Source organism: Balearica regulorum, chromosome Z (genome assembly GCF_011004875.1).
Source record: "Balearica regulorum gibbericeps isolate bBalReg1 chromosome Z, bBalReg1.pri, whole genome shotgun sequence".
NCBI classification, from domain to species: Eukaryota; Metazoa; Chordata; class Aves; order Gruiformes; family Gruidae; genus Balearica; species Balearica regulorum.
The window spans coordinates 33637065-33653576 of NC_046220.1; the positions used below are offsets into that span (position 1 = coordinate 33637065).

A 16512-nucleotide genomic window follows, 5' to 3' on the forward strand; every position below is an offset into this window, starting at 1 on the left:
TACAGCTCTCTGCAGAGGTGGTGGCACTCGTGGACCCTACTGTCTTTCAAGCCACAAAGGTCTTTAGCCATAGTAGTGGTAGACCTGGAGGCCTCACTGTCCTTTTGGAGTTATGTGAGAAGAAGATAAGAAGCTAGTGTTTCCTGGGTCAGCATGTGGAGCTTCAAGACCCACTGCTTTCCACTTTCCTCTGATGCCGTCACAAACAGCTGAAAACTTTGCTCTCTTTGCCAGTTTACTCCTGGCCTTCCCTCCCAGGACTACGGAGCATTTTTGCTGTAATTGATTATTCACAGTGTGCCTAGGACATGCTGTACCGACTTTGAAGTTCTTTGCTTTCTCGAGCTATCTCATTTTTTTCCTCTGCTTTGGCAAGTTTCTGATTACGGAAAAAAAAAAAAAAAAGCAAAAAAAAAAAAAAGCAAGCTCTACTGGGGGAAGATGTTCAGGCTTCTCCAGTATAACAGTGTAGCTGTGGCTGTATTCTTACAACTTCGTTGTTACTTCTGTGTGTTGCAGAACCCATGCTTAGGATACAAGCTTCAACAGAAGGAACAAACACTTCCTCCTGTAAGTATATACAAGTTGTTTAAATTATTGCTGGCAAGACCCTCAGGTACATTTCTCACTCCCTAGCTCGGAAAAGAATGTGCTTTTCTCTAAACCTACAATAAGGAGTCAGGAGTGACTGGCTAGGATTCCTGCACTACAGATGCAGTTGTTAGTTGTTATATATGTTAGGAGTATAAGTCTCAGAACCATGTCCTTGGTGGATTGAGGGCTAAGCACCTTCCTTCAGGAAGGTCAAAGCACATGTTTGGGCAGGGCAAAGGAGGAGCAAACTTCTCCAGTGTTTCCTATCTGGAATTCCCTTCCGTGCCATCCCCAGGCAAAGTATGGCTTCAAACGCTGTCTCTTCTGCCTCCACAGCCCCTGGCCCTATGGCAGCTGGAACATCCTCAGGTCCAGCCATCCCCAGCTGCAGTGCATTTCCCTTCATCCCCGTGCCAGCTGGTGCATGTTAGAGGTCCTCAGGCTCTTTCTCCTGTGCCTGTGTGCCCTTGGGAAGGGGATGAGGAAGGTGAGGACATCTTATTGTGTGTCTTCCCTCATCTGGGGCAGAGAAGCAGAAATGGTTCCCCTTGCTCGGGAAGAGAGGTTGTCTCTCTGCTCATCTTGGGAGCGCACTGGGAGCTGTGGCAGTCCCAAGTGAGGAAGGTGACTCTTTTCTTCCTCTGTAGTGATGCTTCCCAGGGAAGCATGCTTTACAGCCATAATCCTGTGCACTTTCACACTTGAGAACCATCAGGTAGAGCCTTCCAGCTCTTTACTAGACCTAGATCCACCATCTACCCAGCCTGGTTTTGAGCAGTCTGGAAGGACACTTCATATGATCAAAGGGTTGTGGGAGGTAGAGTATTGACCTTCTTCTAAAGCAGTAAGTATTGCCGGCTGCCAGGAACGGGATGGCGGGTGAGATACACCAGTTGTCCAATCCACCCTGACAGTTCCAGTGTTGCTATAAAATATGGCGTGTGCTCTATAGCAAACTATACATAGATGCCCTTAACTCACATTTTATAGCTACTGTAGCAGCACAAGGGGGGATGTTCAAAGCCAAATCTCTGGACACAGTATTCTGAACATTTTTCATAACTTATATGAGGTACAAATGTTTTATTTTTGTAGATTTTCTTCTCAGCTGTTAGACTGATTAGTGTTTTAAGTGTGTGTTGAAGGAATTTTAGAAATCTGATAGGTTATTTTAAAAGATGAAAAAGCTTTGTGCCAGCAAGGTGAGAAGAGTTAATGGTTTTGGCCTTCATTTTCCTCTGATGCATAGCAGAAGGGTAGGCAGGAATAATTCCTGGAGCAATTTAAAACAGTCATTTCTTTCTGTTCTGTTCTCAGTTGCATCAGTGTAAATCAGGAGCAGTACAATTCAAGTCACTAAAACAAGTAATGGAGAAGAGAGAGCAGTATTGGAAATTGCTGTCTATGCTGGGTAGGAAAAGTACTACAAAGCAGGAGGGAGCCAATGTTTATTGCTAACAGATGTGAATATCTACTCACACAACAGGGCAATGAGGCAATTGAGTCTATGTACTTATTCTAAAGTTGCTTAGGGCTTTTCTTTTCTGAATTTCAGTGGGACATGTCCATTTCACACTTGTCACTGTCAATCTTGTAACAGCTACAGGAGATAAAATAAACTGTTTCCTTCCACTTCTCAGACAATAGCAGATGTTTCAGAGAACATGCCAGCACTGTCACTGTTGGCCAGACGCTGGGAGAGACCTGAGAACAACGGAGTGATTCAGTAGGCTCTTTCCCCTGGGCTTTCACAAAAGAACAGGCATGTGTCATGCTTTGCTTTTTTAGAGTTCCAGTGACAGACAGATACTGAGAGAGCTAAAAGTTTTTTAAAAATCCCATCTCTGCAAGACACTCCACAATGGACACTGCGAAACTGAAGGTCCATCTACCCTTTTATGTGCACATGTACCTATAATCCTCAAAATCCAGCCCTTTTTGAGAGTATAGGCCTCCATTCTTAAGTAAAGGAGAAGACTGTGATGTATTCCAGGTTTCACATAAAGGGCTGGTGAGCATGTTGGGTGGGTCAGTAATCCAAGGGAGGAGAAGGAAATTCATGCTTTTGTGTCCTGTTTGATAGAGTGAGACTTTGTGGCACTGATTGCTAATGATGCCCCTGGCAGGTAGAAATGCTTCCCTTCTCCTCTTCCACCCCAACCCTAGGATTGCTGTGTATATATTTATTTTGTACTGTGTAATACTGAAATCTAGGTTACAACTTACATTTTCCTTGATGATGGAGCTCTCTGTAATACGTTTTTTTCTGCTGAACGAAGTGAACAACAGGAATAGGAGTCCTGTATGGTCTCACTAGCAAGGACTGCAGATGCCATTCTTAGGCACCTCAGAACAATTTTGGGATGGAAGACATTTTTCCTCCCCTTGTTTCCAGGACTGCAGTGCTCTGAAACAAGTACCTTATGACCCTTTGACTTTCTTCTGCTCAGGAGTTGCAGTGGAAAATCTGTGACTTCACCCTAGTGCCTTGGCTTTATGGGCTCAATCAGCTACGTATTCAAGACCAGAGAATTAAAACATGGTGGTCTTTTTACTTTTCTGGGACTTATTAAAGGAATCTTGGCTTCTCACTCTGACAGGCAAAAATATCATACATATGGTAGCCTTCCTTTTCTTTAGAAAAGTGGTCCCAAAACTTGCATTCTTGTTTGAAGTTACAACATACCTGGAAAGAAATTCAAAAGCAATCAGTTTTCCAAGGTTAAAATCATCAGCACTGCACACAGCCTTCTGGTGGAGGTATTCTGCAGGAATGTTTGTATGGTGCAAGAGGGGAGAAAGGAAGTGGTGGGATACAGGCTGTTTACAGTGACCACAGCTCCTGTTGGTGTGGAAACTGACTACAGATGAGCAGTGATGCAGCACCTTAGCTTACTGTTTCTGGGCACAGTAACAGTCTGGAAACCTGTGCTCTGAGGGCTAAAGTGGATCAAAAGCTGAGCGTTTGTAGCAGTAGAAAGTGAAGAAGTTGGACAGAGCCAGAACCTGTGGGAGTAATTTCAGACTCTTCATCACACACAGAAACATTTGCTTAGTTGCACCTTGCAACATTACCTTCATGCCCTTTTTACGCTGCCCACTAAGGGATGCTACCTAAAATGTCTGTGGAGCGACTTCCTCCCCTGCAAAAAGCCAGGGCATACTGTGTACTCTGCATGTATCAGATCTGATTGTCTTGTTCAGATTTCTCTGCTTGAGCAAGATGGTAAGCCAGCAACCATAGCACTGGATGTGCTTGGAGCATAGTCTCTGCAGCATGCATCCTCCTGTCCACTATCTAGCAGGTTGATATGATGCCCAGCTGGAGGCAGGAGTGTGGATGAAGAGCAGGTAGGAGGCTAATCCCATCTTGCTTGTGGCTTCTTTTTCAGAAGACTACAGAGCAAGTTTGTTTAGCTTTTGGCTGGAGGAAAAGACCCAGTGTTGATCATCTGTCCCATAGATGATTTTAATCTTATTTTCCCACAGACTTTCATGGGGGGCTCTAAAACCTGTGCAGAAATTTAAGAAAGGAAGATAAATTGGAGAAGAAATGTGTCAGTTTGGACTGCTCATCTCTTCTCTCTGGAATTACTAACTCGCAAGCTCCAAGCCCAGCACAGAAAGGCACCTTCCTAACACTTCGTCTTCTCATGGTGCAATAACAGATTCCAACCTGCATATTAAATGGAGCGCAGATACAGCATGTAGAAAGGAGGCGTGCAAAGACTTTTTGCATGTCACATTTTCTCAAGTACAATACTCAGCTGCTTTGATGAAAATGTTCCATGCTGAGCAGTAAAACCTTCTATGACATGGTGTTAGCATCATTGGTTTATTGAGTATTTTTAACAGGAACATTTTTGCATATGAGGCAAGCAGCCTGGCTAGTAAATCATCTGTGTCCTAAAATCTTAACAAGCAAATTAAATTTCTGCTAGTTTATGCTTTACTTCATCTCCTAAAGTGAACCCAGTCCTCTTCCCCTGTAATTATTTATGTAGTACCTGACAGGAGTACATCAATTTTGTCTAAGAATCATACAAACCTGAATCAGTGCTTTTGGAAGACAGAAAGTCAGACTTCTAATGATATAGGTTTTATGTGGCTATTTCTTCTGCCTTTGGGATACTTATCCAAACCTTTAAAGACTTTCTGATTTTGTTGCTATTTCAAGCAATTGTTTAAAGGGTCATCTTGATTTGTAACAAGTCCTTACACCACTCAAGTTGTCTTTCTATCTGATGTTTGGAGTTTTATTTAGATTATTTTTATTTTATTTTTTTATTAGTACTCGTGCACAAGTATCTAGAGGAGTGTGCTTGTCTTTGATATGTGGCCAAAAGTTGTGAAATCAAGAAAAGGCAGATGAAGAGTGAAGCTCCACTCTGCAGTCTGTCCTAATTTCTGAGGTCCATACGAATTGGAGTTCTTTTAAGATACAATGTGACTTGGGGACTAGATATCTTGTGATATAACAGAATATAGTACATTTGGAGTTTCTGGATTAATTCAGTTTACTCTGTTTTGTTTGGTTTCATTGTATTCTGAGTTTGACAGATGTTAATTTCTAATATCCCCTCTACAAGTGAGAGACAAAGAAGATGATAGTACAATGGACAGTGCTGCAGCATAGTGTAAGGATCAGAAAAAATCAGGGGACGCTGCCTGACCATTGAACATAGGCTTAACTTCTTTCATCCCAAAAAGGCTTCACTGTTTTCTCATAAAACATAAATACATTGCTAGCAGCTCAGTGACTTCTGAAATGCAGCTATCTTTGGGTGAAAGAGCAGAATTGTTTTAGGAGAGTCTAGTAACAGGGCAGAGTTACTTGGGGCTGGATGGGAAGGGGAGAATACTGTAACCAGTTGAGAAAGCTGAAGGAATTCAGATGATGAAGGCAATTACCCAGGTTGCAGTTATGCTAGCACAGCAGGACTCCCAACTCCTACTCTTATAATGAGTTAGTCTGACATCTTCAACTGTCAGCATTTAACTCATCCGTTCCACAGACTGAAAAGCTGCTTCTCCAGGAAAGCCATATACCTGATGCCTCACTGGGACAGTGAGTCAGAGGAAAATACTATACCACCTCATGCGTTTTGCTTTATTATTTCAGTGGGTTTATTTTTCTGAATAATCATCTCTGGAGAAAACACTTTGTTTTGTTCTGAGGACACAGTATGTGAGCAAGGGCAAGTTCAAATAACTAATTCTTGTTTAATGCAAACTAAGTTTAAGCCTCCTCGTTAGTGAAATTCTACTGAAAGAGCAGAGGTGAAAACATATGTGGATCCCCCATTAAAACCTAGCACAGCGTGCAGTATTTTATAGTTTCTTTCTCCACAGTGGACAGTAATCACAGTGGGCAATGCTGTGGTAATCTCAGTACCCTTATGATTTGATCCTGCGTGACAAATCCTGTTTCCTGTGTTTAAATTTCACAGATAGGGCAAACTCATGTGAATAGATCACATTTCCCAGAGACACAGCTTCCAACCTTTTGCATGATTCCCCGTCTAAGACTGATGTGACATTAAATGTCTGCTTCCAAACCACTTAATCTTGCAGGATTTTCTGTAGTTGCACTCTTGGTCCCTCAGCCTTGCTTTGAAGGAGAGCTTGGGTTGGCACTGAGGACCTGAGCTGGGTTAGGCAGCTCTACTGGGAAGTTTGTACATGTCAAACTTTTGAGATAACACCACTAGTATAGAGTGAATTATCTTCTGTGCTGGGGTTTCTTGTTCTTTTTTTTTTTTTTTTTCCTTCAAGGAGGTCAGAGAGGTAAAAGGCAATGATGAGTATAAGCAGTATTAAAATTTGAAGAAGCTGACATAACAGTCACAAAGGAATAAGCGCAACAGTTTATGTAGCTTAAATACAGCTGTCAGAGTGGAAAGGGTTTAAGGACATTGGCTTTAGCTGTCTGTATGTTTGTGCATGTAAGAATAAATCTGTAAGGCTAGCACTTGTCTCAGCATTTGTATATGATGAGGCAGTAGTGTTCTATGAATAAATATATATACATATATAGATTTATAAAGCATATATGTGTTAGTGTGAAGGCAATGGTTTGGATCAGTTTATTTCCGGCTGTGCTTTCCTGAAGTCATGAATTACACCATGAAAAGAACTACCAAATGTGCAGCAATCATCTACTCTGCTGGTATACATATTACAAAAGCTACTTCAAATGTTTCTGTTGCATTTGATATTTCGAAGGAAAATCACATTGCCTTTAACATGTTGTGGATCATCTCCTTCGCTCCAAGGTCCTAACAGAAACTCTTCCCATCATTCAACAAAAGAGATCAGCAGTTAATTTTTTTTAAAAAATTAATGTGTCTTCACTGGTGGAGTGGGGAACACCCTCACAACAGGGTAGCTGGCCAAAAGCCATGTTGTTAATTGTTGCCTTAGCTGGGTCTCAGAGACTGCAGGCTCCATCTCTAGCTTTCCTCTGGATCCCTGTGTATGTATGTCAGGACCTCTGTTTCTAAGACCCTGTAAGTCATACGGGGATTTGGCTTCAAGGTGCTGCTGGTAAGGCCTGGTTTCTTCAGGGTATTCCAGAAGGTCTAATCATGGCAAAACCTTGCCTAACAGAGCCTTAGTCTATGCCTTTCTGACTTCTTCTCTCCACTGTGCTGAAGTGTACTAGGTGCCCACCTGAGACCAAAATGGGCATTTTTCTGGTTTGCCAGCACAGCCTGTGCTATACTGGAGGACATGAGCTTGTAGCACAGGGATGTGTTAGTGGTCTGACCTTGGTGTTTTGGTCACTGTGTCTTCCATAGGAAGAAGTCCCTGGTGCTGTCACTGTGACAAAAACAGGTGGTTAAGGACTCCTGTTCCCTGCTGGCTATACCCTTTTGCTTGGTAGCAAAAGGTAGCTTTTGCTTGGTAGCTACCCTTGGTAGCAATTATGAACATACTTTGTGGTATTGGATCAGCCTTCTCAAAATCTTCCCTCTTCATGTCATTTTTGAGGCATCAGGGTAGTTCATACTGAATGAAGGTACACAAGGGGCAGTGATACAAGCTGGGCAGAGATCTGTGAACAACATGGAATACATAAACTTGACAGAAACATGCATCTATTTCAGGCACTCTGGCGAATCAAGATACATCATGAAATCAAGAATGTCAGTGCTTTGTATGAAAGCATAAAGGACCCAAAGATGTCAGACCGAGTGTGAAAAAAGGGTACTCACAACAAGTAAAAATTATGAATGTGTGCATGGGTACAGAATATTTGTATTTTGATACAATAGGCAATTCCCAAATTACCCCTATAGCCCAGAAATTCTGTTCATCTCCTTATCTTCCAGCTATTGTCCCAACAATACCTACCTACCTCCAAAGAGACTTTGCCCTGAGGCACCCTGTTGTGTTAACCCTAGAGGAGACTAGCAATGCAAGGTCCTTTGTGCTCCTCAGGAGGCCCTTCTGTCCTGACAAAGGCATATCTGCAGTCCACTTTCTTGTTTTTGGAGGGGGAGTTTCTGCTGTGTCATCTCTGGTAGGAAAGGTCCATCAAAGAGGAAAGTCCCAAAGGGAATTTGAGTTTCCAAAGCTGAATTATCCCAGTGAGCCTAGAGGTTTGCTGTGCTCCCTTTGACAGACTCACATACTGCTGGCTTGCGTACGTGGTGTGTTCTGGCCTTCCTTTTCCATGTTCTCTCAGGGGAGGTCTTAGGCTGCATCGGCTGTAAACAGAGACAGTCTGTAGCATAGCAGGGCCCTGGTCCATGAAAGGTTGTTTCAGGTTCATGGTCTGGTAGTGGAAGTCTGTGACAAAGCAGAAACACAAATGAATGAAATACAAAGAAGTCAAGAGACTGGGTCCAATGCTTCATTTTCATCCTGGGCTTCCAATTCAGGCAGTTCTAGTCAACCACAGAAGGCAGATACTGCTGTCTAGGGAGAAGGAACAAAGTTTCTTAGAGAGAAATAGGGGAAGGGAAGATACCCCTCTGAGTTATCTGCCTGGTCTCTTTGGATTCCTGAGCAGGAATCCAGGGAATCCCTACCACTTCAATAACTGGAAGTGCCTCAGCATTCAATTGGATCTGTTTCTAGAAGATGAGAGCAGAGGATAACACAGCAGTAGATAAAAGATGAACAGAAAAGTACACCATTATCTTCAGAATAACTTGTAAAGTGTATGGCTTTGAATAAGTTGCCATTTGCTTAAGAATAACCCCTTAATAAATTACTTTTTACTTCTTAAAAAATGCAAACTGCATGACAGAAGTTATATTTCAAAAGCCATAGGCAGAGCACTGTATACATAAATGTGTTCTTTTCATAGATGCATGGATTTGAAAAGCCATCACCATGTCCCCTCATTAGCTTCTCCACAGACACAGTGGCACACTACAGCTGAGACTCAGTTTAGACTGTAGCAGTTCCTACCAGGTAAATTAAAAACAATACGCTTCTTTCACGTTCCTATTCTAGCAGTATTCTAACGTTGCAGTGGGAGCCAAGCAAAACCCTCAGGGGGGAAATTACCATCCCATCCTTCATGTCCACATCTCTTCTAAATTGCCTTTTGGTAACCTCTCCTAATTGGATGCAAAGTGGGAAAATGGTATCTCCTGTGACTTTCATTATCAAAATGTTCCCGCAGGTTCCTAATGGTTTCTGCTGTTCTTGACATTCTCTCCCTGTACAGAGAGTAGAAGAAATAGCTGTAGTCACTGCAGCAATTAAAGAGCGGCCTTTTACAGTATGATCTTCCTTCTAGGTGCGCTAAGTATTTAGCAGTAGTCACCTAGTCAGTAATTTTGAGTTGCATCTGCAGTAGCATGGAAATGCATGGCAAGGATCACAAAACACCCACTCTGCTGGGTTTTTTTAAAAGAAAGCTATGCCCTGGAGCAATTGTCCTTTGTGAATCGTGTCTGATGGATGTCAGTATTCTCTTTCAGTGAATATATACACATATAAAGGCTCTTGCATTTCTTCACAAGATTTTCTTCTCCTGGCTGCCTACTCTTCATGCTAGTCATTTCAACTTCGTTATGGATATACAGAACTCATAGGCCTTATTAGTAGTTTATATTAATCACAGTATCCAGCTGTCTGAGATCTTTTGGCAAAATGATTCCATATTTTCCCTTCTACAAGGATCTGCTTTTTACAAGGGAGGAAACTTTTCACAGCTCTCCAGTTTCCAAACTGCATCAATCCTGTTGCAAGCTAAAATAGCATGAGGCATTTCTAATTTATGATGGATGTTCATAAAGGCTAAACGTAGGGTGCTAAGTTGAGTGAGGCTGAGGAGTGAGATGGAGTGCTCAAGCAGTGTTTGCTCATTTCATCATTAACATGCTTTCTTGTGTCATTCTGGCTCACGTCAACTACTGCTTTTCAAGACACCTAAGCACAATATGAAGGATTAAGTGCATCGAGACCTTTTCCAGGAGGCAGTATAGGTACCACCATATCAGCCTGGCTCCCTTCACTCTAAGCTGTCCTCCCACATCATCCCAACAGATGTTGCAACCCCCAAACACTCCCAGGTGCCTTCATACCATACCAGAGGGAATTGATCACAAAGCCATTTTCATGCCCTAAAAACACTGTCTAGGTTGGTTAAGACACAACCTTCCCACAATTTACACACTGGGAACTGGAAGAAGCACACATTTAAATTATTTTTAACGAAGGCCACGGTGAAGTCATGTGTGACATAGATGTAGTCCAGCCACGATGCTTGTCCTTGAACTGAGAGCATGATCCATCCCCTTTGCTACTGAGCAATGTAGGCACATCTGAGCAGTCAGGCTGCCTATCCCACCCCAGCCTTCCCAACCGTGGTGTACCTGTGGGGCACAGAGCAGCTGGTGTCACACCACAGCCCTCCCGAGTTTAGCAACTGTGGCCACTGCTCTTGAACAGGGAGGTGAGACAACACCTATTACTCTCCAGTCCCAAGCCAACAGAGGAGACAACTGTTTTTCCAGCCCTGAGCTGGGCTGGGCTTTTTTGTTTGTTCATTGGTTTCCATTTTGTTTACTCAGCACAGAAAAGCTCCTTGCTCCTTGTTCAAAGTTGATGTTGAGTCAGGAGGGATTTGACTAGACACAGCTCTGCAGCCTGAAGCTTTTACAAACACCATGTGCCATTGAGCTTATCTTAAAGTTTAGCATTTATACATGAGGTGGTAATAGCCCTTCAGAAGTTAATACAGTCATTATTTTTCTGAGGTTTGTAAAGTGGAATCTCAACTTTATTACTGATATTTTTCTGGTAATATTCACAATGATCTGAAACATGATTCTTAATAACACAGTCAAGCATCTGACAGGTATTTAGATGAGCTTTCCAAAATGTCTGCACATTTGCTGAGGAGTATTGCCGCAATGGTTGTTTTTTAAAAGAAAAAGATAAGCCATACTCCAGGGAAGAAATACGAGGGCATTTCTTCAATAGTGTCTGTTTTGCAGGCAGATATCTAGCTATGAAAGCCACAGGTACCTACACTGTAGAAAGTTACCCATTAGATCTGCTGCTGCCAATTGTGGCACAAATTGTCAGTGGCAGAAAGTTTTTTCTAGTCTTCTCAAATTAGAAGTGAGCAAACCGCATGTGATGCTTTTATTTGTTTGAAATGTCTATGTTTTTATATATAGTAACTGAGGATGTTCTTTTGGTTGTAGCTAAAATCCTGTTGTATGCTTTTAAGCACTGGCATCCAATGCCATGGGGCATTAATTCAACAGTTTAGTTATTGTTCTGAGTGAACAGTAGGTTTAAATGCCTGGTACTTTCGCCTGATTAAATGCCATCCCCCTGCTTTTTTCCATTCTAAGAAAGTCCAAAACTAGCATTGATTGTTTTGAATTCCTTAATATTTTATGTTATTTAAAGCAAGGCAAACATGGAGTGATTCCACTGACTCCACAGGACACACAGAAATAGGATCAGAGTCTAATCTTGCACTGTAGTTTTTATACTGTTAGTATAACTTTTATTATTTCCCTGGAACAGCTCTTTCCTTCCATTTCCCACTGGGGAAATCTTTGGCTTAAATCAAGCTGCAGGCTATGCATAGTTCTTGAATATTTTAATGATCTACACAAAACCCATTAGCTGCCACAATGGCAACTAATACTTGACAGACAGTAGGATAACAGTTGTCTCAGAGTCTGCAAGAGGCCAGAGAATCTTAAACACTGATTTTGCAGGAAGGATGGAGAATTGCCTTGAGCAGCAACGCAGCTCATTCAAATGCATGTCTGTCTGCCGTGATGCAGAACTGGTGTTTCAGTTCTCCGGTGTAATGAGCTCTGAATCAGATGCTGTTCCTGGTTACCACACAAGCTACATCTACAGAGTAGATGCTTGTAACTCCTTTATATAGTTGTCACTTTGGAGGGAGGAGGAGGTTAAGATAGGTCCAGAGAAGGAGTGCTGTGTATATGGTTTCTGTAATTTTTTTGGTAGGCTAGTAGTCAAGCCACTGTAGCTGCAATCCCTAAGAGCTGCAGATCTATCCCAGGCTTCATGAGAGGTAACACAAGTCTGAAATCCTCTCCATGTATGTTCAGCCAGTACATTTGGGCTATGCATGGGTGAAATGCTTCCTGGAGGCAGGGGTGAGGAAATTAGACATGGCTTAGGGACTGTTTACCTCAACCTGTCCAGTTGCATGTTTCTGTCAGATGCAGAGGATTCTCAGTGTCTTCCCCACAATGTCTCTATCCTGCACCAAGTGTACAAGTGACCTCCCATGTTGGCAGCAACACCATGAGTGAATTATACTTTAGAGGACAGGAGCTAAAGGCAAGCACCTTACGAATTCTTCCAGCCAAATGGACACCTGGAGAGCTAATGTATTGTAGTACTTAACTGCTTGAGTTATGTGTAGAAAATATGCAGTAAAACTCCAGATAATTGGATGTGGATTGCATTTGCAGTTCCATGTTCACTGGATAATATGCATGCATCAGAAACCTAATATTCACCCCAGCAAGAGAGCACAGTTATAGGCAGGCTGAGCAAATGGAACTTTTCAATTTAAATGTGCAAATGAATTTTATACACACATGGGCAGTATTAGCAGATGGCCAGTAAGGAAGGCTGGGTACAGGGGAGGAATTCTTTCCTTTTAATTTGGTAAGAATCTGTTCTTCTGGATGATGGAATCCATCCTATCCTGAGGAATAGCTTTTATTGTCTCTAAATATCTTGAAATATATGGAATTGCCATTCACAACAACCCAAAAGCAGCATGTATGAAGTACTGGATGGAGAATTTTCTCTGGATGGAGAAAAAAATAATCAAAAAGAGTGAGCCAAATATACTGACTGTTATCAAATTTGCAGAACAAGATGTCGAGCGGGTAGCTCTAGTAGAAAAACATTAGCTAGAGTTGATGAATTGGCACAGGATTGCTGAACATTTTGAAACTTCCATAATGAAAAAATAATTCTTAAAAAAAACTGTTTAAGAAGAAACGGGCATCAGCTAACTCTTTAGAATGGGAGGCAAGCATAGAATTGGTTATCAGTTGCTGAGACTTGCTTCTCTCAAGTTGATCTGCTGTATCCTCATATTAAAGGGGTGGTGAGCACAGGAAAGGCTAGTCTAAGCAGAAAGGAGAGGACAACGTGGGTGTATGAGCTGGCATTTCTGCTGAGCCTTTGTCTCAACCAGATCTCACCACTCATTTCTTAAACACGGCCATATTCTTGGCACCTACCCTTTTGTTATCGCAGGAAATTGTCAGTGTGACAAAGTACATTACAGCATTTATAAGAACCACTGAATAATAAGGGTCCAATGAGTCTTTAAGGAGCTCCATACACTTTTCTGTTCTCTGACAGCTGTTTCTTCCTTAGCCCTAGTCATGATTGTGTCTTGGCCTTCCGTAGCTCTGCAGAAAATAGCCATTCCAGTTAATTTTCGGCATGATCTCTGCACACAGTGCCACCTATCAATATTGAAATCACCGACTCTTGAACGAGAGTCCCAGCTGTCAGCCAGTCAAACTGACCACATATGAAGCAGTCATATTGCTGTACCTCCTCTACCTGGCCAGGGAAGAAAGGGAAGCTGACCTTCTGGAAAACAGCATTTGCTGCAGGGCAGAAATGCTCCCAGATGATGAGGAAGCAGAGCAGCCAGACACACAGCAGCAGGCAGGCTGGCCAGCCCCAGCCCCAGTGCCCGCCAAGCCCCATGTCCTTCTCAGGCAGCAGGCAGCACTTGGTGCCTCGGGGACTGGTGAGGGAAAGACACAGAAGAAAGATGATGCCTCTGCTAAATGAGTTTCTTCTTAAGCAGTGATCATGAGAGGTAACTCAACCTTTCTGACTCCTACTTTTCCTCTCGTTAGATGTGCAGGGAGTCTTGTCTCTTCTGTAATGTTGTTCGGTTGTTGGCTGCAGCTCCCTCCCACTCTCCCATAGTAACACCACCCTGTTATGCCTTGGATCAGGTTCCTCACCGTAAGTCCACCAGCGCCCAGTGACTTCAGAAAGGGGCTTCTCCAATCTCATAGACCCAGGGCAGTCAGGAATGACAGATGATTAAACTCTCAGCCACTAAGTGGAGTGTAATCGTCTCTTGGTCTGCTGCCTCTCCTCATCCCTTATCTACATCGACTAGAAACAATTACAGCAGCCCGCCACATAATCAAATATGGAGGCTGCAGTAACATGCCATTTCAGACACCTTGAATAGTGTCAGACATGACTGATGTGGGAATACAGAGCACCAGAATACATCAGCGCTTTACTGATTACTGTTTCTAACTGTGGGCAAGGCCAAAAAGGAAGAGGAAGGTGCGAAAATAGTCTTCATGGAAAACTGTGGACTTGGTTTATTACCTAGAATCCTTGCCCTCTTGTGATTAACACTAAAGCATGAGGCTTACTAGCCCTGGCCTAAGAAGCATTTGTTCTTGTTAGTGCAGCAAGGGAGTGCAAGTTCCTATTTTCCATGCAACTATCAAATCTTTTCTCAAAAATTCCTTAAGAATTTGACCTAGAGGGGGCCTAAGCAATTATTTGTTTCTCAATGGCAGGTAAGATTTTTTTGCTTTTCTGTTCCCATGTGGAAAAAATAAATATGTCTATTCCCCATACAGGAAAATCTAACCACAGAGGGCTATAAAATCACCTGGCAGGCTGGAGAGGCATAACTTGGCCTGCTCCTCACAGTCCACAGATGTCCCTCTCTTGGCTGAAGAGATGGAGGGGAACATCCTGACTAGCAGAAGGCACTCTCTTCGCTATGCTGGTGTTGCAAGATCATGGACTGGGAGACCTTGGGGGTCTCATTTTGCAGCCCATGTGAAGTGCTGAGAAGGATACATGGCCTAGCCTTTTCAAGACTTCTTAACTGACCTTAAGACTGGCCACAGTTTGACCTGATTATGGTTAATTTGTCCCAGAACAGATACAATTAATATGTATCACCCACAATTAATATGTGGGTGAACATACAAGGAAAACAATGTCTTCAGCAGGGAGCCAGCACAAGGCTTCTGTCACTGACACTCGCCTTTGCCCTGTCGTTTCACCCACTGTTATTAGAAATTCATCAAATATGTCTGGAGAATTTGCATGCTTAGCCTGCTTTGGAAAGAGGGGATTGTCTAGCTGTGAAAGGAGATTATGCAGCAATTTCCTCCTCAGCACAACAAGGCAATGAATCTGACTCTTCATTATAGAGGAAGGATGAGTAAGAATGGTTGCATTTCCTGTGCAGCAAGAGCAACATGAGCCGTGCTCCAGGTTCCTCTGGGAATTTCCATGATCATGTCGATTTCAGACATGATGCATAGTGTTAGTATGAGAAAATGTAGATGTTCAAATAGGAATGTTTGTGGGGAAGGGAAAAGGGATCGATTCATTAAATTATGTGTTTGATCTCAGCTAGAAAGACAGCTGTACAAAAGAAGACAGGCTCGAAGTTTGTTGCTTGAGTTCTGTAATTCATGCATTAATTACTGACAACAGCAATGTATTTCTGAGATGATCATAGTTTTTAATATTCTCACATTCTCTCACCACTTATAAAAATATTTCCCTCCACTTCTGAAAATATTTTGCTGTGTTTTCCTTAGGTTAGAGGCTGTAAAGAAGTCTTGCAGTTACCTGTATTTGCTAAATGAATGAAAGCATTTGCATTTCTCTCCTGTTCAGGGTGAACACAACTCAGTGCTGCTGGTCAGGCATCAACACTCCCTTTCTGCTTCCCAGAGTCTCTGACAGATAGGCAATCCTGCTTAATTTTACTAAATCCTTTACTTGAGGGAGGTTGTACATCTGCAAATGCAGAAATATATCACAAGGACAACAATCACAAGGACACATTCTTGAATGCTCAAGAAAGACAGGCAGTCCGGCAATTGGATGTTAGCCAGACACTGATCAAAAGAAAGATTTCCTGAGCACATCTCTTAGGACTAGTATGAACGTGGGTTACAGGCTGGGAACCCCATACCAACACTTGGCTCCTGAGGGAACAACCCGTGAGCCCTGAACTGCATGTGCAGGCACTCCAGTGAACGCCCAGAGAGACTTAAGATGCCTCAAAATTAAAAGTATTTATTTCCTGTGAGGGTTAGTCCAAACAATTACCAAAGGTTGTTCCACACTCATGTGCTGAGTGGGGAGCCAGGCAGACAGCCAGGATACTGGAGATGACTAAGACGGAGCAGGGGGAGTTTTCTCCAGTTCTGCCCATCTCCTGGATCCTCAACATTTCCACAGAGGTATAAGGAGACCAGGGGAAAAAAAAAAATCCAAAAGCTGCTATTAACATCTTGAGTGAAGTCTACCATGGTAAAAAGATCTGAAGAGCAGTCCTGGTTTATCCAGCACGCTCTAGGTGAGGAAAGGAGGACAGTCTTGAGTCATGAGCAGATGCAGGTGTGAGAAGGGAACTGAGAT

The 16512-nt window shown here is 42.7% G+C and overlaps 1 protein-coding gene across 6 annotated transcripts in view; it reads left to right on the forward strand.

Moving 5' to 3' along the window:
* NRG1 (neuregulin 1) overlaps positions 1-16512 on the forward strand; it is a 477481-nt gene that overhangs the window by 350675 nt on the left and 110294 nt on the right. For 3 of the 6 annotated variants that reach the window (XM_075740458.1, XM_075740455.1, XM_075740460.1), the window contains exon 5: positions 520-570. The exons of the other annotated variants lie outside the window; for them this stretch is intronic. In XM_075740458.1, the coding sequence (XP_075596573.1) occupies positions 520-570 (51 nt within the window). The remainder of the gene's footprint in view (positions 1-519; positions 571-16512) is intronic. 6 annotated transcript variants of the gene reach the window in all.